General features: G+C 36.8%; 3 protein-coding genes across 4 annotated transcripts in view; 1 reads left to right on the top strand and 2 right to left on the bottom strand.

The window, feature by feature from the left end:
* Window positions 1–10,466, bottom strand: part of LOC105199931 (protein Skeletor, isoforms B/C) — an 80,278-nt gene extending 69,812 nt beyond the window's left edge. Inside the window, exon 1 of one of the 2 annotated variants that reach the window (XM_026130350.2) lies at window positions 10,345–10,466. The gene's annotated coding sequence lies outside the window, so the exon portion shown is untranslated. Of the gene's footprint in view, window positions 1–9,427; window positions 9,543–10,344 lie in introns of those variants that run through there. The other variant, XM_026130349.2, reaches the window with a different exon arrangement.
* Window positions 1,843–13,628, top strand: LOC105199930 (protein BCCIP homolog). The gene is given in 7 exon segments (XM_011167263.3): window positions 1,843–1,953; window positions 8,639–8,686; window positions 8,689–8,726; window positions 8,843–8,953; window positions 10,791–11,088; window positions 12,519–12,776; window positions 12,891–13,628. Coding segments are annotated over 7 exon segments (1,401 nt in total). The 3' UTR covers window positions 13,428–13,628.
* Window positions 13,629–13,659: 31 nt separating this feature from the next.
* LOC105199929 (shootin-1) lies at window positions 13,660–24,732 on the bottom strand. The gene is made up of 10 exons (XM_011167260.3): window positions 24,506–24,732; window positions 17,727–18,161; window positions 16,131–16,244; window positions 15,953–16,047; window positions 15,684–15,837; window positions 15,454–15,582; window positions 15,235–15,380; window positions 14,470–14,995; window positions 14,306–14,364; window positions 13,660–14,135 (listed from the first exon to the last, which is right to left on the bottom strand). The coding sequence occupies exons 2-10, from the start codon at window positions 18,154–18,156 to the stop codon at window positions 13,989–13,991; spliced, it is 1,800 nt and encodes a 599-aa protein (XP_011165562.1). The 5' UTR covers window positions 18,157–18,161; window positions 24,506–24,732; the 3' UTR covers window positions 13,660–13,988.
* Between the last annotated feature and the right edge of the window lie 3,039 nt (window positions 24,733–27,771).

The following is a 27,771-nucleotide window of genomic DNA, read 5'->3' as shown; positions in this document are numbered from 1 at the left end:
TATGCGCGGAAAAAAAACTTTTCTTTAGGCTGCATCAGAATTCAATAGAGAACTCATATTAATGATAAATACAACAACGTGTAATAAATATCATTTTTTGTGTTTAACGCAACCGCGACACGTTCACGATTATGTATAAATTTTATTAGTAATTCCAAGAAAGATATTTATGCCACATCAATCCGATTAAACATGATAATCATGAGATTTTTTGCCGAAAACAAAATATATTTCCGATAATACCGGTTTTTTTTTCCTTTCCTAAAGAAATCTCTGCAAATATTAATTAAATGCGAATGTTAAATTACCTAGCGCAATTCTTCTTTGCATATTTATCTGAGAAAACAGCTTCGAGAATACTTCGGGATAATTACTTTGCCCCAGAGCGACAGCTAAAGCTAACAAGCCCGTAAGTAGAGGTAACAGAGCGATGACGTCTCTAAGGATTCGAATGGTCTACGGAAATCGAAACTCCGTGATACGTTGTAAGCGACATTCTGCTCAAAATATTACGGAGAGTTTAAAAAGAAACGTAAAAATTTTTCGTACTATTACTGACGAAAAACTGTAAACGTATAAAAAAAAACCTATCTTGATATTTTGTATAATTATAGTATATTTTTATTAATAAATTCTATTTTTTTTTTTTAATAAATGCATTGCAGTAAAAATTTGCTAATTTTATTATCAAAATTTTATTGTCAATTTTATTTTCCAAATACGAACGTTTACAATTCATCTGTTGTAAGCACTTGCGAATTAAAAATCGGCTAATAAGTGTGTTTAATCGGACTGAACGCAATAAATATATCTTTATTTATATTTAATTTACGCCTACAAATAATCGCGCAAGTATCGATTGCATAACGCAAAAAAAAAGATATTATTTGTTATATATTCTTGTATATCTTGCTTTCATTATTAATACGAGATGATCATAAAAATCAAAAGAGCGTAAAGGCTAACCAGTTCATTTTGTAATAAATAAAAATTCGAACTCGCAATAGGTTAAGTTAGAAAAAGCATTAATCATTTTACTTTCAACGGTTAAGCATTGCACTAACTGCATCACCAGTTAAAATTCGCAGACACTCGCGAAGACGCTATCTAATTAATTAAGATCGTGATTCGCGAGGCGCGAGCGGCTCGTTAATGCGTCCCGCGTTATATAACTAGGTGCAAGGCGCAGGAGGCTGGAGATAAGATCGTAGGTTTATTGATTCGGTTTTCTCCGCGGGAGAGTTTTTTCCTCCCTCCTTCCTCCGATCACCCTTTCCTTTCCCGACTCGCCCGGTCCTTATTCTACCAGTTACTTTCTGTTGTACACCCACCTCCCTCCCCCTCCCTCTCACTCCCGTGTTCACACCGTTAGAAGTAGGACGCAATTTTCGAGGACTTCCCTTCCATCTATCCACGGATTCCAGACGATACGACATTAGTCTAATACATCGTTCTTTTTTTGTACGGAACATCCACCACGTTGCAAAAACTAATCCACATTCCTCGATAAAAATAATGCATTTTTTTTATTCCTCAATTTTTCAAGATAGATGAACAAGTATAAAAAAATGTTAAAGTTATATGTCGACGTGGTATTAACTTATTGATCCAATTTATTTTCTTTTATATTGCAGGATTTATATCGTGGAAAAATATCATAGGACAAAATTCACAACGAGAGTAAGACAGGATATCTTTGTGTTTCCACGTTTGTTTCTTTTGCAAATATTTTAACTTGCATTTACAAACTTATAAACAAAGAAGTATTATTTTCGTTACTCTATTAGTATCGTTTATTCCTTTGTGTCGCTCTCGTGAGAATGTAGATGTTGAAAGCTCGAGATGCCCATGTTCAACGAATTGGATACGTACGTAATGATCGAGCACACGAACATTGGAGTGTTCGTGCACTCGGAGCGAAAGCATAAAAAAGCGATTACTGAAAAATCTTGGGTATTTCACTGCTGAACGGAATTCAGATAGCGCATTTAATAGCTTTATTATTACTTCGATCGAAAGCTAGTCTTCCTCGCGTAACAATCTGGCATTATAAAGGACATTATAAACTTCCCGTTTGCTACTTTGACGTTATATGATGCCTTTCTTCCATTCACTGTGCAGTCTATTCTGCCTTCCGAGAGCTACTTATTAGATCCTTCGTTCCACTCAGAGTACAGTTTTATTAACCATTTCTATCTGCTCCTCCCTTCCCCTCCGATGTCCCACAAGCAGCAGTAAATTCAGTAACGATAGAGGCACCATAAGTTCGATCTCGCGCACCAGTTTCCATTAAGATTCAATACACATAATACCGCCGAAGACGGTGTCTTTTTTTTTTTCTTTCACTTTCTATCGATCTGAAAATACTTTGCGGAGCGACACAGCTATATATCACATCGTTATCGCAAGCAACACATAGAAAAGTGTCCCCAACACTGAACAATCGCAAAACTACCTATGTCGACATCTAATTCGATCTGTGAGACTAATTCATTAAATATTTTATTGTGGGTTGCATAATTACGGGATGTTCCACTTCAAGTTTCAATGCTGTACTTCGTGAAACGTATATGAAAAGTAAAAGATAATGTGTAGGGAAAAGCGTCTCAGAATTTGAAAATTATTGATTATGATATAACGTTTTCTTCCAGCCTGTTGTGCTTCGTATATTATTTTTTTTTGTTCTTTGTCTTTAAGATTAAGACACGAATCTCGAAACTTGAAATGAAATATCTTTTAATGCGTTCCACTTGGAAACATCTAAAGAAAGACAAAACGAGAGGACGATTCATTGGAACATTCATTGTTCGAGAGCGCTATGATATCCTCTTAGAAAAGACATGTACGTAACAACGGTCAGAAACAATAAATGGTTTCGGGAAGCCAACGTTGAGGGATGAAGCAGCGGAAACATCGAGAGACAGAGCGGAAGAAATGACGGGATCCGTGGATGTTACGATGCAAGGAGTAACACGATATTCTCAATCCGGCGCGGAAGCTTTAGAAACGAGATAAAGAGGGGCTCGCGAGTGCAATAAATCCCCGGGTTTCCTTCGCCTCCTCCCGTTTCGTCTGCTGCCACCGGCGCAGCCTCGTCGTAAACCCCGAAGGAAGCTGATGTCGACGCTTGATCGAAATGAATTTACTGTTTACTCGTGGCCGCGCCGCCTCTGCGATACGATTCAAGAGTGCAGCTATGAAATATAGCCCGCGCGCGATATACCCCGAGAGCCGCGGTTTAGAAATCATTTCCCTCTTCTACCCCCTCCCCCCTTCAACCCCCTTCTTTTCCTGCCGGCTATATCGATACGATACCGAAATGTGACGGTAGCCGCGGAATACGAACGAACTGAAATGGACGTGTCGAGAATTAATCTCTCCCCCCAGCCGGTTTCCAAAGCGAATTGTCTCCCAACCCGTTTTTCTTCGATCAGGAGCTGCGTAATGAAATGCCTGGATGTTCTCGCGACGAGAAAAAAAAACCATTGTCGGTTCGCAAATCGCTATGTCGTGTTTAGAAGCTCAATTATTTATTCTTCATTATTTGAGATCAATCCAAAGACAAGATCTTTTTTATGCGAAAGCCAAAAGTTAAAAGCGTAAAGATATCTGTTGCTTTGATTTGGAAAAAAAAAATAACAATTTACCGCGGTAACAATCTCGAAAAATTTTGTTTGTGAATTCGAAGGAACCGTTCCTAAAAAGATTTTTCTTTGTTTTGAGAGACGACGTGCACAAAATTCGTTTTCTCTCTCTTTACGTACGTGCGCCTTCTCAGAAAAGATTTCTAATAACAAGACTAAAAATATCCTTGACTTAATCTTATTGCAACCTTGTGCAATATATAAATAAAGCAATGATAAAATCGTCTATAATTACAGTGATCATACGTCCTTTATTTCGATTAGCTGTCTTTTAAATTTATTTATTTCTGTAAGACCCAATTTTGTAGTTTATGAAATAATTACAAAATTTAGTTGTTTAAACTGATTTGGAACCATGCAAAAAATTCTAAAATTTTCGGATGTATCCTTTATTTTCTCGAAGGAAATAAAGGACAAATCTGGTCACCGTATCTATAATTCCTATTCTCCATCGGATTAAATAAGATTGACTTATTTTGAGACAAGAGACAAGACAATTTATGTATTCTTACATTTAGAATAAAAATTTACTCGCTGTTATGATGCACGATGATTAATCGCTACGCAGATCGAGCTGCTACCGATAGAAGACCGTGCGAACAAGCGCTCTCTCATAAGATTCGCATGCGATGCATTATAATCAACGCATTTGCGGAAACCCAGCAACCTTTGCTTTACAGCATAGGTTCTTATGGACCTTCTGGCTATAGGATGAGTTTTTTTCGTATTTACTTCTTTAAATTTTCCTCAGATCAATGTATTGCCAAATCAAGAATATTATGAGATTCACCACAACTTTCCATTGTCTAATTTAAATCTTTCTGAACAAATCAATGGGACAGTACAAAATCACTTTATTCTAAATTCTAGATATGAGAATTTTTCCATTTGAGAATAAAATATTCTGCTCCGAACAATAGTTATGATTGTTTCTATATCAATCTTATTTTATAATACATAGAAGAATATACAGAGAAAAAATGCTGTTGAATTAACAGCATCAGTCTAATTGTAAATATTTTATTAATTTAATAACAATATTAATAAAATAAAAGAAATTAAAAGTAAAGACAGTAACAAGTAAAAGTGAATAAATTTTAGTTAAATCAATTACATATTAGAAACAGCCCGTGATTCGACGTTTAATTAAATCAAACTGTGTTTTAATTCATATTGCATTTTTTTGCAGTATAATAGCATTGAAATCTTTTCTGTGAATGCAATAGCATTTTCGATGTACCTTTGTGTCTATATTACGCAAAAGTTAGCCCGTGTGCAATAAAGAAAAACTGACGTTTAGCTCTATCAACGACGTTAACTATCATTGACCGCTGCTCCGCGTGCGTGCTCCGGTTGTGTGATTGTATTTCAGTAGTCATTATGCTCTTTCCATTGACTCTATACCCTATTCTCACATCCGTCGGTTTCGCGATCGAACCCTCGACTCTCCCCAGTCCGACCCAGTATTTCACCCGCTCTTTTCCAACTTTGGTAAACAAGTTAGGAGGTTCATTGAACGAGGTGTGGTGGATCGAACGAATGGAATCACAACACACAGTCAGTTGCGCGTCGAAATACATCGAAATGCATAACATCAGCAATTAGAAGAATACGATAAATGACAATTTCTTTTTCATCGAGGGAATCGAGATCCATTAATACGATTTAAGATCGTTAATATGGCAAAATAATCCAAAAAGAAACTTGAAAAAAATTTTTTTAAAGAAGGAAGATTGAAGTTAGTGTTATACAATTACACATAATTTTAATCTTTTTCAAACAGTTTTAATCTTTTCCTTCTATAATTGCATCTTATTTGCGAGTACACTGGGAGAAAAAATATCTCACAATAAAAAAATTTTATTCAACACGAAAAAATTATTTACTCGGTGGATCCAAATAGCTTATTTACTTGCAGTTAAGTTAAAAATTTCTCGATTAAAATATTTATGTAATTAAAATAAAGAAATTTTTATTCAATTTTTTTTTTTGACAGCTCTAAACAATATTTACTATTATATTATTTATACATTGAAGATAATCACATTTTTTAATTTAAGAAAACAATTTAATTAAGTTTAATAATATTAATAGTTTATTTGTGAAATCATGATTTAAATATAAAAAATACAAAATTAAATACTTAAAGCAATCTATTTACTTGAAAACAAATACATCTACTTTTACAAAACAAATGCTTGCATCAAAATATAAAATTTTAAGAAAATGTATTTTTTTATTTATTAAAAAAAGTTTTCTCCAAAGATATGAAAATGCTTTTGCAAAACAAAGTAAAAAATGAGAGTTGCCTTCCCTATTAATGTACATATCAATTATTACACAATAAAAAACATTTAGTATTTATGTTAAATCGATTAAAATGTTTGTGTTGTATTTCTAACATGTCCAAATGTCAGTTTAACAAAATAAAATTATTATTTGAACATTTTGTATTAAATTCATATTTAACATTTTTTTGAATTAAGAAAAACAACTTATGAGCGAAACAAATAACATAATGATGTAATTTTAAAACATCTAAAATAAATGAGTAAAATGTACGTGTCAACATATTATAAATGTTAATTTTACTGAACGTTTCCACACTCTGTTTCCAAACTGTGTCAAAGTGTTACATTTTTTTGTATTAAATTTAACACAAATTTTTCAACTGTGTAAAAACGTCTCGTTCTACGCGTTATCGGCGAAATTTGGATACGAGACACCATTAGATAATCATTCGTAACTCGTGCACAAAGTTGCGCGTCCCCACCGGTTACACGCGCGAACGATCTCTCGCGCGCGCGATAAAAAAGAAGGAAAAAGAGGGAAAGGAAGGAGGAAGACACACACACACACACACACACACACACACACACCGTCTCCGTTGCGGCGTCGCGGCCCTCTTTGCAGTCTGCGGAAGACGCGCGACCTAAAATCGCATTTGAATAAAGCAATTTGTGCACGCGCCGTAATCCAATTCGGCCCTCTCGCTAGTTTTCGCTACGCGGAAGCACCGATAAATCAACCAGTTGCGCGGCGCATCGGCCTCAGCACGCCCCTACGATGTAGCCATATGGCTTAATTTCGTTCGTAGAGCGTGTGCTACTTCGAGAGGCCGGGAGAAGAAAAAAAAAACGCGCGTTTCGCGTATAAACGAGGAGGGCTGACATCGCGTTGTTACGGCTCGCCGATTATATTCACTCGATTGCCAATAATAGTGAATTCCACGACACTGCATTGAGATCGAAATGATCTTACAGCCGGCTCGTATGCATTTCAATTATCGCAAGCCCGGAGATCAAGATTGATCTCATTCTTCTCGCGATGAAAGACCGCCTTTCTTATGAAAGAAAATATTTTTTATTGCGAGAATGAGATTCATACCTTGGCAGTTTGATAAATGTGCGTTTGTATAAAATATTTAGTACGTTCAAGATTTATTAGAATAAAATATGATACAATCACGCGGCGTAAAGCATGATTGCACAATTAGTGCCCTAAGTTCTCATTCATTCGAAGTGATTAAAATGAAAACCGAGAAACGAAGTCAATTTACTATTAATCAAAATACGAAGTGTAAAATACTTTATCAATTTTAATGAGTGCTTAGTTTAACGACAAATGATTTTTTTTTATATAACGTAAAAGCGAAATAACGTATTATTCTTATCGATTTTTGGATTCGCATGTCTACTCGTTTATTTGTTTTATTTTTACAATCACACACGAAAGCACGGGGCGTCGTCGTAATCTAAAGTGCATTTCTGCTCAAAACGCACAATGACATGTATGGAGCAGCGGCGCGTCCAAGGTTGCGCGAGACGCGTCGTTAAAGGGGTAATCGTTATAAATCGTCGTTAGAGTGCCTCAATCTTCAGGCCCGCGGGGAATTGATGGATCTTTACCTGCATTACGTCTCACTGATAGAAATAAACGTCGACCCGTTTCTCCCGCGCGTTCATAATTATCCTCTCTCTATATCCTCTCTCCCGTACGTCGTCGTTTCGATAATTCGATACGGTTGTACGGTTCAGAAAACTGAAGCCTCTTTATTTTGCGAAGGCATCTGAATGAACGTACGTACGTGTAAACTCGCGTGTCTTTCAATTTATGCGCAGAACAAAAAAATTTCATGATACTCTCATTTTATATATATTTTATATTTAATATAATGTGTACACATTATATATTATAGTGATGATTATGAAAATAGGACCATCTATATAAAAATTGATGCATCTACATTGATTTATCATTAATTTTAATATAAGTTGCAATGAAACGAAAGCTTGATTTTAATCTCTTATGTTACACAACAATCATCGATAAAAATACTAGAGTTGAAATTTATACCAAATTTATTTTGTCATATTATATTTATTTCGAACGCAAGAGATTAAAAACAAATTTTCATTTTATTGCAACTTATATTAAAATAAAAGGAATGACGAAATTAGTACAGACGCATCAGTTTTTATATGGATGATTCTATTATATTTTCATGACCACCAATGTATATACATCGTTGCTGCAACAATTCACAGTGTAGAGACGAATATACTTGTCGCCGAGGGAAAACGGATAAGACTAAAAAAAGTGGATTTACCGGTAATTCTCCTTAAGACAATGACATTATCGGAGAAAAGTTCCAAACACGATTTATGAACATTATTTTATGTATGAAACTCTGAGCTTCCGTGAATCCGTGCTCTGCATTTTCGAGTACGTCGTGAATCGTCGTACGCGGTTCTGCGGATTAAACGCGGATGCTCCGGCAGTCAAAGTCATTAGCGACAGCATTCGCGCACCGTTTCGCGCGTAAAAATGGCACATGTAAAATTTACTACCTAAACATCATAGCGAAAGAACGAGGCGAGAGGGAAAGAGAAAGAGATTTAGAGAAAGAGAGAGAGAGAGAGAAAGAGAGAAAGAGAGGGAAACGGAAAGAGAGAGTAATCCTCCCCTGAATTTCGCACAAATCGGGATTCCAGCCCGTTCGGAGCCCGTCGATAAACGCCTCGCGGGAGCGAGAGTTCTCGATGGAAGCAGGAAACGAGAACGTAAAGTAGACAGTCCAAGGCAGGTGAGACAGCTACGCTATACGGAACAGCGCTAAGAAACATCGAACAGCCAAGAAAACCAGAAAAGCGGTATGTTGTTTGCGGCCGCGAAATGTGAGTATTCTGTGTGTTTAGTATGCGTGTACGTGTTGTGGGGAATGCGAGTACATCGCCAGGACGACGGAGGAGGTGTACGACGGAGAGCGGCGGTCCAGAGAACATCCATTCAGCCGAACATCTAAGAGGGTAAATCAGCTCTGCGATCGCGAGACGTCGTCACGGCCGCGGCGCGGTCCAACTTCCGACGCCGACGTCGCAGGAAAGTGGAAACCTCGCGCGCTTCTACGAGGGGAGAAAAGAGAGAGAGAGAGAGAGAGAGAGGGAGAATATTTCGCTCGCGGATGACGACGCTCTCGATCCATCCAAATGAAAACACCAGAGGAACGGAAAACTGGGAGACAGAGAAAGACAGAGGTTCGGGAGAAGAAAGAAAACAGAGCGAGACAGAGAGAGAGAGAGAGAAAGAGTGACAGCCATCTCACCGCCCGCGCCACAGCTCAAAGCACTCACTAAACGTCACGAGAAAGCACGGATAGAAAGGACTGCCGATTGGTGGTGGTGATGGTGGTGGTGGTTGGTCAGTGTCGGTCAATTGTTGCTGTCTACGATACAACGGGGCAAAAGTGTCTATAGGCCTGGGACGTGCTTTCGATAACCTACAAAGAGCACTGGCTCCTCTCTCCCCCGTGCTGGTCGCACAGTACGGTCGCCCGCGTAGCGCCCGGACCCGACGTACGCCGTGGTGCCACCTGACAGACTCCGGGAAATTCGAGAAAACGGCATTTCCCTCGGCCCATGCGCGAGAACTTTAATCGAATTTCGGGCGAGTTGCAGCGCCGACAACGGCAGCGCGCGCGGCCGTCGCCGTCGCCGTCGCCGGCCTCGCTTCGCTGCACGTGATCGGCTCTCCGCGGGCTACGCGGAAATTTGAATTTTGCCGCGGGCGCGCGCGCCACCGTTCGATCGCTCGATTTCTCGTTTCCGGACGATCGCAGGACGCCCGGAAGGTCCGCGCGACGACGACCGCGACAACGATCTTTCGTTCGGTCGCCGCGCGTTCCCGTCACTCCCGTCCGTTCCCCGATTCCCGCGGGATTGACGTGCCGCTCGTTCATCTCGCGCACGAAAAGAGCCGAGAAGCATTAGAAATAAAGGCACGAAAATTACCGCTGGCTTCTCCTCCGTCTACCTTCTTCCGCCCCTTACGTCGACTTGTGTCGTCGCAACGCGTTTATAGACGCGTTGTTATTTAAAAAAATTTACATTATTTCTCAAGACGGTTGCGACTTGTCCGCCCGCCACAATGGCGGCCGAATGCAATGAATCTTTGAAGAATGAATTTTCGAGAGAGGCACTGTTCGTTACACATTAACGGATCAACGAATGTACAGAAATAAAATCGAAACATTCGATTGACAATTTGAAATCGTGATAGGAATTTGTTATAGTAGAAGTGTTAGTCAGAGAAATTTACGAAATCGCCTTTCGAAATTGGGTGTAGGTAGTGGAATGATATGGGGTTAAGAAAAAAAAATTTCGTCGATCTCAAAGTGACAATTGAACTATTTGTTACTCACCTTACGCCTCGCGCACGACTTCGCATTCTCGAAATCCTGCGCTGGCCCGGCCGCACTCCACGTTTACAACCGGGAGAACCGGAGAACAACTCCGACACAACACAAATTAACGCGCGAGATTGTGGGTTAAGCGAGCGGAACCGGTTTTTTGTGACGGCCGTCCGCGCCAAGCTACTCCAAGCGCCAAGTTGTCCGCGGAAGAGTGCGAGTGACGCCATCTGGCGACACGCCGCGAAAACGATACCTACTGTAGGTAAAGTTCGATTCTGTACCACGCAACTGTAAACATATTATAAACGTGAGCAAAATTAATATAATATTTCGGATGTTAGAATTAAAACATTCGATTTTTATTCGCGATTACCAAGATTTCGCGCAGTGAATCATATCGCCAATCCGTCCTCTCTTTTTCTGAAGAAACTGAAAAATGGTCAAGAATAATCGAGAATCAATGCGCGAACCGAACGTTCGGCAGACGTCAGTGACATCACTGCGCAAGCGCGGATGAAAGAGAAATACAGCGCCACATTCTCTCTCTCTTTCTCTCTCTATTCTAACCTTTTATTGCTGTTGATTGCTATAGCAGCTGTAGTCGGTAATCGTTCATACAAATTTCAAGATTCGCACGTTGCGATGGCTGCTCCGGTGAAGAAACGTGAGATTCAACAAAAGTTAGGCGACGATGACGAAAAGCATGTATCGTCCGACAGCGAAGATGAGGAATATAAGATTGCGAACGAACAGGTGAGGGACGGCCGGTTTCTGACGATGAGATGTGTCTCGATTATCAAGTGGTTAACCTTATTCAGCGAGCACGCGGTCGCGCTTAAAACTTTTATTATTTTATTAGTTATTAGTCATTTAATTCTAATTTTAGATCAAGATTAGGTTAACGCGAAAATCGCGATTCATGTAAAACTCTCTTTCAGGTAAAAGCTCCGTTCAGTTGTTATTCTAACACAAATGATTGCTGCTCGATAAGAGATAAACTATTGTCAGATATATGGATTCTAGGTCTCAGGAAAAAAATTTATTTTGAAAGAATTTAAATAGCTACGCGCTTTAAATTAATCCTGCATTTAATTTCAAAAAACTTATATTTTGTTTTTTTTTTACTGCATGTGAATTATTTTTATTATCAGAACTTTATGGAAATGGTATTGTCTATTACTAATGGTAATACTATTACAAAATAATTATAAAGAATTAATGATTATTAATATTTTATAATAATGACTACTATTATTTTATTAGAGTATTAATATTTTTTTTAGAATCTGGCTGATATTAAAAGAGATATACTTATAGTAAATTTAGATTTTGATGCAATATCTGTATAATAATAGCCTATTGTATTTATTAATGATAACAGAAATAATATCATTCAAGGCATATTTTTTTATTTTATTAGCTTCAGGTATTAAACTGAATACTTTATCAATTTTAAAAACTCCTTATTCAAGCATACTACCTTTTGGAAAATATTTCTGTAAATTGTTACAAAAGAGTTTATAAAATAATTTCTTAGCCTTTTTAAAAATATTTGTTAATTAATATTGCAATAATATTTTAATACTTATCATTTCTTACTTATCAAAAAAATCAAGGAATGGATATGCACATATTTTTGATTCTTAAATCTAACAATTTTTTTTTAAATATATGTGTGTACATCTTATGTAATATTGTGCAAGAGATTTAATAGTAGTTTTGTATTTTTGAAGCAGATTACTAAGATCTTGAATATAATTATAATTCCACTTAGAAACAGCAAATTGTGTGTTTGCTTTTGTAACGTAAAAATTGATCTTAAAATTATAATTATAAATCAGTATAGAATTGATGCATAGCATGTGATTTTTTTTTTAGTTTTTTTAAAGATAATATTATTATAAGATAATAGTAATAAAACATGTATTATATTTTATCATTGGTTTTATCAGAGCAGAAAGTTGAAATTTCTCAGATAAAGCAACCTTTCAACATTTTTGTCTAACACAAGTGATATTTAATACTGCCATGTCACAATTATGTCAGTATTGTATCAGCAAATGTTCAAATTGACCTTCATAAATGTTAATGTTTTTAGAGTATAATTATAAATTTTAATTAACATTATATTTATATATTTTATAAACTAAGACAATTGGTGATATAATAAATATAAATTTTAGGGAATGGAGTTCCAAGTGGATTTTGAAGGCCGTAATCCACAAGATTCAGACTATGATGGAATTAAAACGTTACTGAAACAACTTTTCCTCAAAGCACACATTGATTTGGGTGGATTAACAGATTTAATAATATCACAAAATTATGTAGGATCGGTTGTTAAACAATCTGCAGAAATAGATGAATCCGACGATGACGATAATGATGATATTAATGATGTATTTGGTATTACAACAGTCATTAATGTCTCTAATAAACAGGTAAATAAAACATATAAATAAAATTGATAATGTATCATTATTATCAATACAAATCGAGAAATTTATTAACAATCTCTAACTATTCTATTTATAAAAAAAAATTAACTTTTTTAGGACATTTTGTGTATACAACAACTTAGACATATACTGAAACAGTTAGCAGAGGAGCATGCAACTGATGCAGTCAACACTATGATAAAAAGTATATTGGAGAACGACGCAGCACAATTGGGTTTGCTCATTAATGAAAGATTTGTCAACATTCCTGCCAAGATTTCTGTGCCACTTCTTGAAAATCTAATTTCCGAACTCAAACGTGCCAATAGCAAAAATATGCCATTCAATTTTTCTTATTACATACTTATATGTAAATTGTACAAGTCAGAAGATAAAAAAGCCGGGAAAAAGAAAGGCAAGAACAAAAAAGCTGACAGTGAACCATCGATGCTGTGGAGTAATCCAGAGGAGGAGATATTTGCGGAAGAGGCAATTGTTAGTTTCGAATTTTCCGTGGAGGAAGAAGCGGACAGTGGTTTATCCGGAACGTGGACCGAAACGGACGATGAGATGATACCTTACAGACGAGTATTACTTTTTGAAGCTTCGAAGCTGCAATCCATATTTGATAAAATACAAAATCAGTTTTCTTAATTAATTTTATAAGCTGTGTTAATATTTTTATAACCAATATGGCCGAGTCCTGTGCAAAACTATCTAAATATTTATGAGCAGAAGATATGCTTCTGCAAAGCTAGTTTTTTATATATTTGCGTATAACGAGGTATAACGATACGTTATATTTTGTACGTTACAAGCTTTTTACAATATATCTCTTACATAATGCTTATACTATACTCTATTCTGTTTCTAAGAATTCCCATGCTTTTTTTTCATTTTTTGCTTTTATTCCTCTTAACATGTAAATTACAAAATATTTGCAAAATTGCCATGATCTTGTATTAGATCTCGTCTGGCTTAAGATGTTCATATATAGTAGTATAAAACTTACTTTTACAGTCGAATAAATAGATTTTGAATAAATTTAGATTGAGCAAGACAGATCTATGAGATAAAATGTACATGTAAAATAACGAAGATATATATACATATCTTTGTTATATATATCATATAAAATAATAGTGTATAATTTAGCCGAATGACTCATCAAACTTTTGTTGGAATTACAATCTGTATTTGTCCAAATAATTCTCATTATGACGCTGTGTCTGTAAACTTGAATGCTTGTCTTATTGGCTTGGCTCTTCGTCTCATAGTACCGAGAATATTTAACATTTCAGACACTGCTGGTGGTTTATTCTCTGCTTCTTGTCGTCTTTTTCGTTCTTCTTCTCTTTGTTTCTAAAATCAAAATCTTGCTCAAATATACATATCAAAATCGATCTAAAAAATGTGTTGCATTTTATTCGTAAACATTTTTTTAAAATGTAAGAATTTAAAAAATGTTTGAGAAACTAATGATATTTTAAACATCTTTATAATATATAATCTAAATATTTATATAGACTTACGTCCGTTTGCTTCAACGTAAAACGCCCGCCTTTAATCTGATTAATAATATCGTCAATAGCTAAAAATTAGAGATATACATGTGATATTGCAATGTATAACTTTCATACGTTCATAATAAAACAAAATTATTAAACCGATATAAAACAATAGATTGTATAATTACCGGGTTGTTGTGCGACCGCAGTCGTTTTTTTCGGCGTAATGCCAAGCATGTTTTCCATATCACTTACTGCTGAGGTCAATTTTTCTCTAGTCAGCAACTTTATTGATGATTGACCAATCGTCGACGTAGGCGGTGGTGGAGGAGGTGGCGGTAACGGTGGCGGTGGCGGTCTCGAAAGTTTCTCCTCTAACTCGCTGATTTTCTGTTTCAAGCAATGCACAACCTTCTCCAATTCTTCTACCGATTTCTCGGCCCTCTCGGCTCTTTGAACGATTACCTCCAATTCAGATTCCGCGAGCTTTAGCTTCTCCTCGACAATCTCAAATTCTACATTTGACTCTTTCTCCTCTAATTTCTCCTGCAACATCTGTACTTGAGAAGTATGATTTTGTTTTTCCTCCTCCAGTAGCCTCTTTAGGGTTTCCACTTCTTGCAAAATATTTAACAGTCTCCCGTTCGGATCGTCTCCAACCTCGGCCATGAGAAGAGCGCTTTGATGTGCTAAGACGTTCCGTTCTTTCTGGAACTAAACGAACAATCGGCTAATCAGCACGGTATATGAAAGCGCGACTACAATCTTTAATTCTCAAATTTTTCTTTTTAATTTTCTTATTGTATATACTGTTTAAAAAATACAAGTTAAAATTTTTAAGACGATCTAATTTATAAAATTAAATCTAATCCCAAATGTAATATCTGAATAATATTTTAAAATAATTAAGTTGTGTATGAAACGAAATTAAATTGAAGACAGTAATAACATACTTTTTCGGCTTCTATCTTCAGAATTTTTGCGCTTTCTCTCTCGCGATCGCATTGCGTCTTCAGAGTCTCCACTTCCTCGGCCACCATTTTCGTAACTCTTTCCATGTTTTCCTTGTGCACTTTCATCTCGTTAATTTTCTCCTCGCCTGCGCGACAGAGATGAATCGGTTGGTTTACCGCATTTTATCCTTCGCGAGATTGTGGGAGATTTTGTTTTACCTTTTTGTCGGAGAGCCCTTTCCTCTTCCAGGTGTGTGGTCAGCTGCGTCACCTGCTCCTGCGCCTCGAATTCTTGAAGCCGCGCGGAATGAAGTTCCGTTTGCAGTCGCGCTATTTCACCACTCAGATCTGAAAATGAATTTTCAGCGCGGTTGTATTATATATAGTCGTGAATCTCGAGGAGATAAGTATGTAACAATCAAGTAAATCCAACAAAATCAGCCACTGACCTTTCACTGTTTGCCTCAACTGATCCAAATCCTCGAAGTTCGAGTCCACTTCGTCAGACATATCGAAATGCAGTAATTCATCCGGATTGTTACGTTGAAATTTCTGTACCAAGATATGGGATCTTCGTTTCAGCTCTCGGTTTTGTCGGTACCACTAGTATAACAAAATTGTGTATCACTTTAAAATAACTATGTATCATTTCGATATACTTTGTACACACACGGATTACTACAGATAATAGGCAGATTAAATTATAATAGTTTGTTACCTCAGAGGCTTGTTGCATAGCTTTGTGCATTGCGTTCGTTTCCACGTCATACTGATGTTTTAATTGTTCGTATTCTTTACATACCGCTTCGGAAACTGCAGAAAAAAGTTTGATAACGTTAGAGAAGATGTAAGCGCTATACATTATACGAGGTAAAGCTTCAAGCTTTAATACACACCTGTTCGTAATTTTAATAATTTCTGCTCCTTTTCCTGAACCTGCGACTGCAACGCGTTATTTTCCCTCTGCAATTGTTGATATTTTTTCTCCAAATCCATGTGCTCCTTATTCACTGCAAAAAAATGTTCGATTATGACACAGAACGCAATTTTCCATTACGAAATTATTTTATAATTCTTTCTAGTTACACACGCACACATCCGTGTGCGTGGGTAAAAATGAGTCAGTTATCGAACATTGTGATTAAGTCGACAATCAGATTAAGGTCACCTAATCCGTAGACCTGTTGATGACGTCATTCTTCATGTCTAAAAAGAGTTTGTTGTTATAGAACAAAATATAATTCTAGCGATGATGGAACATTCATCAAACGTCTATAATGATAGCCTTTTATTCAGCAAACACTTTAAGAAACAAAAAAATGTACTGTGTACATATGCACACGTGTCGAAAATTACGTTACTTTAATGTTTCGTAAAGTTCTGATTGGCATGTTGTTCTCCAATTAAATTCCTTTTTTTTATGTCATTCCAAATATTATCTTTAAGTATCCTTGGTAAAATTCTGACGCGTAGCATTACGTCACGCATAAATCGCTACAAGGCGTTTGTCGCTTATTAATTATGAATCGCATTCGAGAGACTTTGAGAACATTTTTCAAATATCTCTCCTCTGCGATCAGCAGTTTACTTTTTCTTCTCGGTGTCTGGCCTATTTCACTTTCAAACTTGATCGAGCAGCCACGCCGATCGTTCGTAAATCGATGACAACGAACCGTTCCGAGAATACAGATACGCGCCAATGACATTTTGTCCCTGTCGATTTATAATTCTATCGCGTATAAACTGCGTGACTAATACGAGCGTCAATGCCTTTATTTTACATACAGAAGTGAATCACGACATGTTAATCGACTGTACATTTTCAGATTGTCCATGAACGTGTCCACACGTGTGGTAAATACACTTTCGTATTATACTTACGAGCGTTCATCAATAAATTTATAGAAAATCGACGTCGAACTATTTGGCCAGCTTATCATCGTGTCACAAAAGAACTCCCGAGAATAACAATAACTTTCTTGTTGCCGATATTTAATAATAAATATGTATAAGAATTTTACAAATAAACGTTTAAGTCACATTTTTCTCTCAGAACGTACAAAAACGGTTTACTCATGAAATCGGTGTACATGTCGAATCGTTCGAAACATCAATTGATAACATAAACATCGGACATCAAAGATAGTTAAGGTATGTGCATTTATCAGCAAGTTTATGTTTCAGATAATTCTAACAATTATCTGTTATCTAATAGCCGACTAATGCTTAACTTCTTTACACTTCCCGATAGGAAGGTATTTTTATCTTTCAGATAAAGATATTCGTCAATTAATTAAAAATTTTTTCTTTTCACTGAAATCTCTGGTTAAGTATCTAATGGATAGCTATTCTTTATTCTATTAACTATCGACACAAAATGTATTAGAATTTTAATAGAAATTACCTTAAGTCTATGGAAGGTATCTTACAGATAAAGTTATCTAGAAATGAAGAAATTAGGTATAAATTCACTATTTTTAATTAGTAATTACCAGCTTCGCTCTTCTGTAGTAGGTGTTTCCGCCTTTTCTCAGAATCCTCATATTTGTTCTTCCACTTGGTTTCCAAGAAGCTGTTGCTCCTATTGAGATTAACCACGTCGTTCGTCTTGCAACCGCTCATCGGTATCGTCTTTTCTTCAGATCTTCGCATCTCGATACTGGAGGTTGACAATTGATTATTATTGCGCGACCTCAGCTGTACGACTGAAGCTTCGAGCTTCTCGAAGGACGCTCTTTGGGCTGCCACGTTCCCCGTCCCCCGACCGAGCTTCTCGAAGGATCCTCTGCGTTTTGGAGGACATCTTTCTTGAGCCTTAAACGCGGTCGGTATTTTCGGCACCGGAATGTGAGAGTGAATCACGTTCGGAGGTGTCCTCGGTGGCTCCGTGCTCAGAACAATATTGAATTCCGTCCTATTCATGGTATCTGTGGAAATAAGCACACTTATTATCTCGTTTACTACATTTACTACAAGCTTTACTAGCACGATGAAGTATAAGATTAAGAAGAGTTCCAGAGTTGACCAGTTCCTGACCAAGGTATTAAATTTCCTTGATTTTTTTTTCCAAGTATATATTATATAGATAACAATTTTTTTTGTATTAACCAGTCCTTGTTAAAATTGTTTACATAGTGTTACCAAGTGTTAATTTAACATAATGTAATTATTACGTTATTTGAACATTTTGTATTAAATCAATATTTAGTATTTCTTAGCGTTAAAGTAACACAATTTATGAGAAAATAAATAACATAAAAATAACATAGTTTTAAGAAAGTAACATAAAGTGTAAGATGAATGAATAAAATGTAGGTGTCAACAAATTATAGATAACATTTGGATTTATAGATAATATATATAATATTTGGCTGAAGAAATATGTTTCCAAACTGTATCGAAGTGTCACATTTTTTACGTTAATTTTGTACATAATATTTATGTCACATTTTAACATATTTATTTTGTGTTAAATTAACATACAAATTTAAGCGGACGTGTGTATGTTAAATTTAACATAAATTTTTTTACTGTATAATAAAATATAATGAAAATATATTGCATGTTATTATTTCCATTATTACTTATTATTAAAGCAGTTGTTAAAAAAAAAAGAATATCGATGTGCGTATATAACCGAATTTCTACTCCATTTTACATAATTTTACAGATGAATACGGCTTCAATAAGCGTCTTAAATGCGAAGCGTAATATTAATTCCGATAAGTACATCGATATATCTTCGTTAAGAAATTGTGACGTTTGACAAGTGTTTTGGATGGAGAAACAAAATTCTTAAAATGCGTCTTGTATACATAAATTCTTCGTGAACATCATCGTTGATTCATTGTATTCCATAATCGACATTCAAAAAAATAACGCGCCACGACTTTTATATGCAACAACGGACTTAAGAAACGGACCTGTTCAAGTGCATATCTCCACTGTTTACTTATTGCAAAGGTTAATAACATTGGACATTTCTAAAAATAAATATATTGGTCTCGCGTCTCGCCCTCAGCAATCAAATTCTAGATAACGTATCGTATCGTTCGACTCAATTATTTATTTATAGCGTTTATTGAGGAAACTGATTTTAAAATTCTAATTCCTGTTCTTAATTCCTTTTCTACGAGAATTCTTTATTTTTTGTAATTTTTTTATTATATTGAGTCAAACGATACGATCGTATAGTAAAAATTCGAAGCGAATAGCAGAGTTAACGTTAATAAAAGAAAAGCTGCGACTTGTTGGAGATGTGTACACTTTTTTCCTGGAAAAAATTTCTTCCTGGAAAGCGCACACGTGACCGATTGTTGATTCGTGACGTTCGTGACATTTCAGAATTGTTCGGAGTGAATTTGGCGCTAGTCGCCAGGCTAGTAGTGAAATCCCGATGAATCCGCAAACAACGGACGTGCGGCGAATTGCATGGTTTCATGTCGCGTTGCATCGCGGTAGGTAGATCGGCAAAAAGTTCGATTCTCAGTTCCGACACCCGTGTGACAATCACGCAACAAGAAGTCGCCGCGATATGCGTATTTCGGCGGCCAACGGGCGATGGGCCAGCACAGCAACGTCAGCAGCCAACGGGTTGGCGGCGATGGCGGCGGGGGGCTACGCAACGCCGGCAACTCATTACGACGGACGCGAACCCCGTGCGTATCCCGGTATGTACGCGAGTTCGAGTGTTATGTGCATACAGTGATGTGGAGTGAAATAAGCGTTGTATAAGAAGACGAACGTCCTAAGACGTGTGCATTGACTCTTCGCCGTGCGCCGGACGAGGGACGATGGACGCGAGCGAAAATGACCGCCATGTTCCCACCGCAACAGATGTTTCCCGCCCGTTTCTCCTTGCACGTAAATACATTTTCGCGTTTTCGTGTACCGTGAATATTCGCACGAAATGGCCATCGTCTTGAGACGCGCGCGTTAGATTTCTCTCTCGCGGGGCGGGGGGAGGGGGAGGTGAAGCGTGAAGTTGGCGATGATTAACCTCTCTCGCCGCAAGCTTAACGTCTGTGACAACGTTCGTGTCGTTTGTACGCGTACCTCTTCGCGAGTCATCGATTTCGCGAGTGGAGTTCTCTGTGCACGCACGTCCGAGTTTTCGTATAGTAAGTAAGCTGCAGTGAGATAAACAACGGGGGGAGGGGGGGGGAGAACAACGAGATCGGCGTGAAAGTCAAGGTTAATTAACCCCGCGCGAATCACTGCAAGCTCCGTCCGGCCAACGCATCGCGCACCAGCTCGCGTGCTATGATCGATGCCGAACGGATTCATTTTGTAGCTATTATATGTCACACAGTGTGCTACTTCCGAGTTTTCCTGTGCGACATATAATGAAATAAATGTTCCGACGGAATATCGATCTACGCATTCATATCTGGATCATAACCTCGCGCGGTCGTGTGTCCCTTTCGCTACGTGGTGATGTCGTTTCGCCGACAGTTCCGTCAACAAAGTGTCGCGAGTTGCTTCGATAATTAGTGCGCGGTCGCAATAATTCTCTCGTTCGCGAGTGTTGTTGCGTTATTTGTGCATTGACCTAAGAGGAGATGGAGGCCCGGGGGGCATCGGGCAACGGTGGAACAATCCTGTGGTGAGTAACGTTACATTAGTTTTTTTAATGTTAATTGTGTCAATCGTGCGTTAATCTAGATTTCGTATTTGTGTGTTGCAGGTCAACGTGGCGTTTCGACTCCGCTGCTGCGCGTCGTGTCGGTGAGTGAAAAATTAACTTGAAGTTAACTAAATTTTTCAACTCGACCATTTACGTATTTGATTTAATGATATTAAATACGTAAATACTTGAACTAAAGAAATTTAATCAAGTTGAAAAATTCAGTCAAGTTAACCACTTTTTTTCAGCATAAATACTTAAGCCTTTAAATGATATGGTCTTCTATTAAATATAGACATCATCAGTCGTCAATGGTACCCATTGATTTAAAATAAATGCAAATGTAAGTTGGATTTTTTTGTAATAATTTTATTGTGTTTGGATATAATTTTCATTCAATTTTTTGAAATTTTCTGCCAAACAATTCGAGTACCTAATTTCGGAATTTAGCATTTAATTAGCGTTTAATTTTAAAATATTTTAAAATTAATTTTGTACTGGTGGGGGAACTAGTTTAATAGGGGTTTTAAAATAGCTGTTGTATCAAAATATTCTTGTACGCTTAATCCGGATTACTGTGCAAAATATAAATTTACAAATATTTATCGTTTATTATTGTTATCTTGTCGAGTTTAGATTGATAATGCTAGTTTACAAAAAAATGCTTAGATGTAAACTAGTCTAATCAACTCAATATTAAATGAAGAGAAAATATTTTAAAAATTATTCATGTTTTATTAATTATTACACCCAGAGAAAAGTTACGTAAATCGTTTTTTTAATTTGGTATTTTTAAATTAAATTAAAGTAAAAATAAAAATTTATTTGATTTCGAGAAATAATGTAAGTAAAGTAAATTTAAAGTAAACAAATTATTTTTTTAAATAAATAATTTTTTAATTCAAAGAAGTACTAACAGAAATGTTAGAAATAATTTAATCGCTCTGATTTTTAAAATAAATTTTTTTCATTTAAAAAGAGATTTGCGTTGTATAACCAAACTATAATGTTTTTTTTAATTCTAATGAAAGAAACATCCAAGAAAAGTTTCTTCAGACCAAAGAAGCTTTTCTTTTCCCGTATAACAATGCACAAATTCCTTTGCGTTAAACATATTTTTTTTACACGAAAGTTTTCTCTGCGTGTACTTGCAATTTTACAACGTGAAGTCATTAAACTTGAGCAGTAATATTCTGCTCAATTTATCAAAAACTGTCGGACTTAAATAGATTGCGATTACTAATTATTGTCGCTCGATATATATGATGTGCTCATTATTTCGTGATATCGCGGCTATTAGCGTGGAGAGAGTGAAGTACTTTTGATAAGATCTATCGTACATACGCGTTCATTCACGCTGCGAAACACGAATTCCCGGAACAGTGCGTTTGTGCGTTTCTAAAATAGGATTCCTCTAAAAGTTTACCCGAGAGTTAGGTTTAGACGCACGTGCTGAGCTTCGCGGGAGCAAGGCATATAGCTCTCCCGCGAGCCATTTAAAGTTTAATTCGTCGGAATGTGCGTCTGTGTCGCAGGGTCTCGTGCGGTTCGATCGTTAAACCGAAACGTTAAGGAAGGGTTTCGGCCGCTTGCCCTAAGCTAAAAAGTACACCAGGTGTTGCGATTGCTTCGATAATATACCGAGGGTAATTGCGGTTCTGGCTTCCGCCAACGTCCCCTCCCCGACGGCTTCGTCGAGCGCGAAACTCGAGAAGCTCGCAAAAATTCACTCGGTCGAAAACCCCAAGACGACATAATACACAATCCTCGATATTCGAGATGTCAATTAGTCCTCTGATTTGCATTCGAGTACGTGCCTGGAGGAAAACAGGAAAGGTATTCCACAGTGCTGAGATCAATAAACTAGGGCGTATTCTCAAAGCGCGCTCACAAAATATAGAAGCATCCTTCACTCAAGCGAAAACATAGAAGTATTTGACAAAATGCTATATATATTTAAAAAATATTTGTTAAAGAACGCAACAAATTAAAGCGACCGCGAAATTAATCTTTGATTCGTTATCGTTTGATTGTATAAAACATTTAATATGAGTGAGGAAAACATTTTTAGTTAAATTTTACGTCCGAAAGGCAAGAGCCTTTAAATATTACATGTATTCTATTTAAAGCAGAAAAGATTTAATTTCACTTGAAACGGAAACAACACACGAGCAGTTGACACTTGCAATCTTTTTTTTTACCTTGTTCGCGCTACAGCATAACTAACATAACTAGTGTCATCGATCGTTGCACCGCGGTGGCGTATTTTACGTGTATACACATCTATACATATGCACGACATAAATACCGGTGTGCATATTCGACGTCATGCAAAGGAATAGCGAGCCAAGTGTCTGATAAAATCCGATTGATAGTGCACGGGCTAAGTTTACGCGTGTCCAGTATAGTACCTCGAGAATGAACAAGATAGTGCTTCCGAGTAAAACGTTTCTCTCACACGTGAATTACTGATAGAACGACCAGTTGAGAAGCGTGCGTTGCATTTTTAAAGGGAATTGATGTAAAGTTATGATTCGTTGCTCTTTCACTTAATTTAATTTGATTAAATCCACACCGAAAAAAAATTGACGAAAAACTAGACTATTTCCAACACATTCGAACTATTAAGTTGGCTTAGTTGATTCATGATTAAAAAATTTTAATGATTGACATAAATGAACTTGTGTCTAACTAAATTTTTAGATGCTGCAGCAAAATTGTTCTTTTCGTGTAGGCAACTTCTTTATCTTTTTTTTAAGAAACATGTCTAAATTGCATAGTATTTTTCAGTATTCTTCAAAAACTACACATTCTCTTGTGCAACTAAATAATTGTCGAATAAACCTAATACTTATATAATTGAACCTATTGGATAAAATATTTTAGTTTTTGAACCAGTTCCTTTTCTGAGTACATTTACCAAGTGATCGATAATTTTTACGTAAAGAATAATTTTTGCCTTGTAACAATACTGTCTGTTTCACTTAATTTCTTCTGTTAACTTAGCCATATCAACTTTCTTTTTCTATTCAAGAAAGATATCGATTATCTTTCTGCAAAATTAAGATATGTGTCTATTGAACTAGCTGAATGTCGTTGCTTTCGCGTGCAGCAACAAGATTTCGCAAACGTGCGACGTACGAGTACGTGAGATCTAAATCCGACGAAACGTGGAGTGTGCAATTTTCGTTTCTTTTGTTTCTCGTACCAGTTCCAGTCTACTGCAACGACCACCAACTCGCTCGCGGAGTAATTTAAAACAAAGACCGGTAATGACTTTTAATTGTCACTCACGTCGTGTACGCGCGTACGTAATGGACTTTGGAGTCGGATCGTGTGCTCGATAAGCAGCAGGTCCTTTCACTTTACCTCTTTCGCATCAAAGGACGACGGTCCGTTTCGTTACACGCGCGACGCTTAGATCTCATTCAAAGAATCGCGGACGCGAACTGCATCTGCATCTCGGCTATGTAAATCTATAATTGCTTCGTCGCGACGCGAATAATTATAATCGATCAATCACTCCCCGAAATATCGCGCGGATGATCGACTCGCGAAGATGAGCGACGCGGAAACCGCGAACGAAGACACGACGGCGAGATAAATTTCTTTTCTCCTGTACGAACGACAGACGGTTGCACTCACGCTTGTCCGTTGCACCACGTGAGGTCGAGGATGTCAGTTTCTTGTTCTTTCTTTCTTTCTTTCTCTTCTCGACACGTCGAGAGCTGAACACGTCGAGTCCCGCGCGGTCGGGTCGGACTCGGGTCGCCGCGGCTAGAAACTCGTGCGTGCGTTCTCCTCGGCGCGCGTTCACGAGCGTACTGACTTGATTCCGCGCGGGCGCGCGCGTGCCTCGTTGTAACGTTACATTATCTCGTGGCACCGTCGCGCGGACTATACGCGGGAGAGCGTCGTTTCTTTAAGGAAAACCGAACGGGCGTTTGCGCACGTACGCACACGCACGCATCTTCCGCGGAGTGTGCCACGCGGTAGCCTTCGACGCGTAACGCCGCTCGATACTAGAGGTGCGATTTCATCGCGATTCGGATAGCGTGATCAGCACTAAGAATGCCGAACCTTGGAAAAAGTTGCGTTGCCTTGGGGCGGTAAACTTTTGAGGTAAACGATGAAATATTGCTCGGGGGAGAAGCGTACGTGTTGATTGGAGATGTGCGAAGTGTATAAAGTCATGTGTATATCAATTTTTTAAATAATTTTTTGCGTCTCGTTCTTTTTAAAATTTGTTTACACGGAAAGAACGATTTTGCTGAAATACAGTTCTGAAAAAAATTATGTTAAATTATTTAAAAAATTGTATCGGATGTTTAACTTGGTTGCTAGAATATCAGAATTGTTTGAAGCAACATAATAATCCTATATAATTATTTTGATCGCCCAACATAAAATTATTTTCTGATTTGTGTCTAACTTAATTTTTAGATGCTGCAGTAAGTACCTTCTTTATCTTTTTTTTTTAAGAAACATGTCTAAGTTGCATAGTATTTTTCAGTCTTCTTCAAGAATAAAAAATTTTTATCGACATCTCTGTGGTAGATATTATTGATTTGAAAAATTTTAATTTGTTTCTTCTTATTTTAACATAAACGAAAACTCCAAAAATTGAATTATTTCGAGCTGCTTTCGACGCTTGTTTGAGACTGTGTCTGAGAGGAATTTACGTAGTTAGTCAGCAGCTGAGTACACAAAAGGCGATCTGTATAGAGTTACGAATAATGAGTGAAAACACACATTATCGTCAGAACTGCAGGATTTTATGGATTATAAATTGTGGTCTTAGGGTATCCAAGTGTTCACTAAAATTAGAATAAAATTAATTCAAAAGATGAATAAGATGTTCGCATAAATCGACGACAAAAATTTACATTGACTAAAGTGATAAAATTGAAATGGTAATAAATAAATTGTTCTAAAATACATTTATTAGGTATAGAACGCGTAAATCCAATTACCATAATTTTATTCTAGAAATTATTCTCCAGGTATAATTTGCTTTTACCGCAAGATCTGTTCCTTAAATTCTACGGGGATTTTTAGTTTGGCGACACACGAATGACTTAATTGCGATAAAAATGCAGGTGCGCATCGTAATGTATGTTACAGATACGCCTGAAGAATTCTATTTCGCCAGATAACGGCGAAGACATAGCGATTACGCTGATAGCCGCCTCGTACATATGCAGCTGTGCATATACATAGAATCGCGAAACTTTATATACCTAATATACTTCGTGTAAGTGCACGCCTGAGTCACTACTTCTGAATAATCGCCTGACGATTCTTCATCCTGCATAAGTTGCTGCCAAAGCGTCTTTGTTGTTGCGGTTTCGTAGGAATCACTATGAAGATGCGGCTTAATTATTACATGCATATGCATGACAGTGGCACGTGAGTTTGCCAGAGTAATCAGAAAATTTGTTTTGTTGCGGAAAAAATTATTCGTGCTGTTTAGCAATTTTACAGAAATAAAATTTATTAAGACTGAGCACGCAAAGTGTATAAAAACGTTGTTTCTTTCAATTTTCAGAAATTAATTTAAACTTTGCGTGCACATTTTATATCGCAATGAATATCTCGATTTGATAGAGATTAATCGAGTACAATGAAAAGATTATAGTGAAGGTCGAGTGAGCGCACAGAAACCACAAAATTTTCGGAAACGACCGAACATAATACAAATTATTGGATCATTTTGTACGTGGAACACGGGAATCCGATAAACAATTGTTAAACAATGACGACATGAATGACGAAACAATTTGATAAACGCTATACGATAAATAATCAGTAGAATCACTATTACGTCGATGGTGATCGATATTCCGTTACGAAGCAATAAATCTGTGCGCTACAGGAAAGAGATATAAGAGAGAGGCGCATCTACTATATTAACAAGTAACTGCGCAAAAGAGAGTGATTTTTATTGCAATTGTATAAAGCCTATAGGAAAAACTAGACGAGCAAACTTTCACGTGATACTTGCGCCAGGAAAGGTACTTGGAAACCCAAGATAAAGCACGATTCGATACTTTCGTTTATAATCTGAGTAGCGATCATGTAAAGTTTCCCCAGAGCGAAAATGTGAGAAGTGAGCATTTTTATCATTGAATTTAACAGAGAAAATTTTCACTTTTTATTCGCCCTAGGGAAAAAGTTACGTGATCGCTATCCTAACGTCAAAAGGTACAAACTCCTTTCTTTAACGCGTTGAATTATTGATAAAATACACTGATAATGTATTGACTCACAATTTATATTAAATTAATTAAATATATTAAATATATTAAATTAAATATTAAGTCGCGAGGGGGGAGGGGTAAATTAATATTAATTGATTACAGACTTGATCATGCTTTTTCTTACCAATTTTTGTATATTTTAAATACATTTCAAGAGATACAAAAGACGCAATACTACTAAGTTACCACAAATTACGTAATTCGGTTTATCAACTTATACATATAGGTACAAATTACAAGCGCTCGTATACAAGAAAAAAGATTGTTAACTAAATTTTTCAACTTTATTAAATTTCTTCCGTTCAACTTGAATATGTAAAATACTTGAATTTCAATTTAAGCATTTAAATATTTAATTTAAATACATAAATACTTGAGCTAGACAAATTTAATCAAATTGAAAAATTTAGGCAAGTTAACAATTTTTTTCCTCGATGCAACAGCAAATGCAAAATATCAAAAGTGAGGCGTGAGCGCGCCTATTTGTGTCTTATTAGAGTTCACAGATGAACTTTACAAAATATGCAAGATCCCTTTCTCTCTCACGCGTTTTCGATAAGGAGATCGCGTGGGAAGATGCACCGATAATCGTACGCGCATGTAAAGCGATCGGCATTTCTTTCGCGGTCTCCAGCCGCGTTTTCGACCCGA

This window comes from Solenopsis invicta, chromosome 7, assembly GCF_016802725.1.
Source record: "Solenopsis invicta isolate M01_SB chromosome 7, UNIL_Sinv_3.0, whole genome shotgun sequence".
Classification (NCBI taxonomy): Eukaryota; Metazoa; Arthropoda; class Insecta; order Hymenoptera; family Formicidae; genus Solenopsis; species Solenopsis invicta.
Note: the sequence above shows the minus strand (reverse complement) of the source record. Positions and strands in the feature narration are given on the sequence as shown.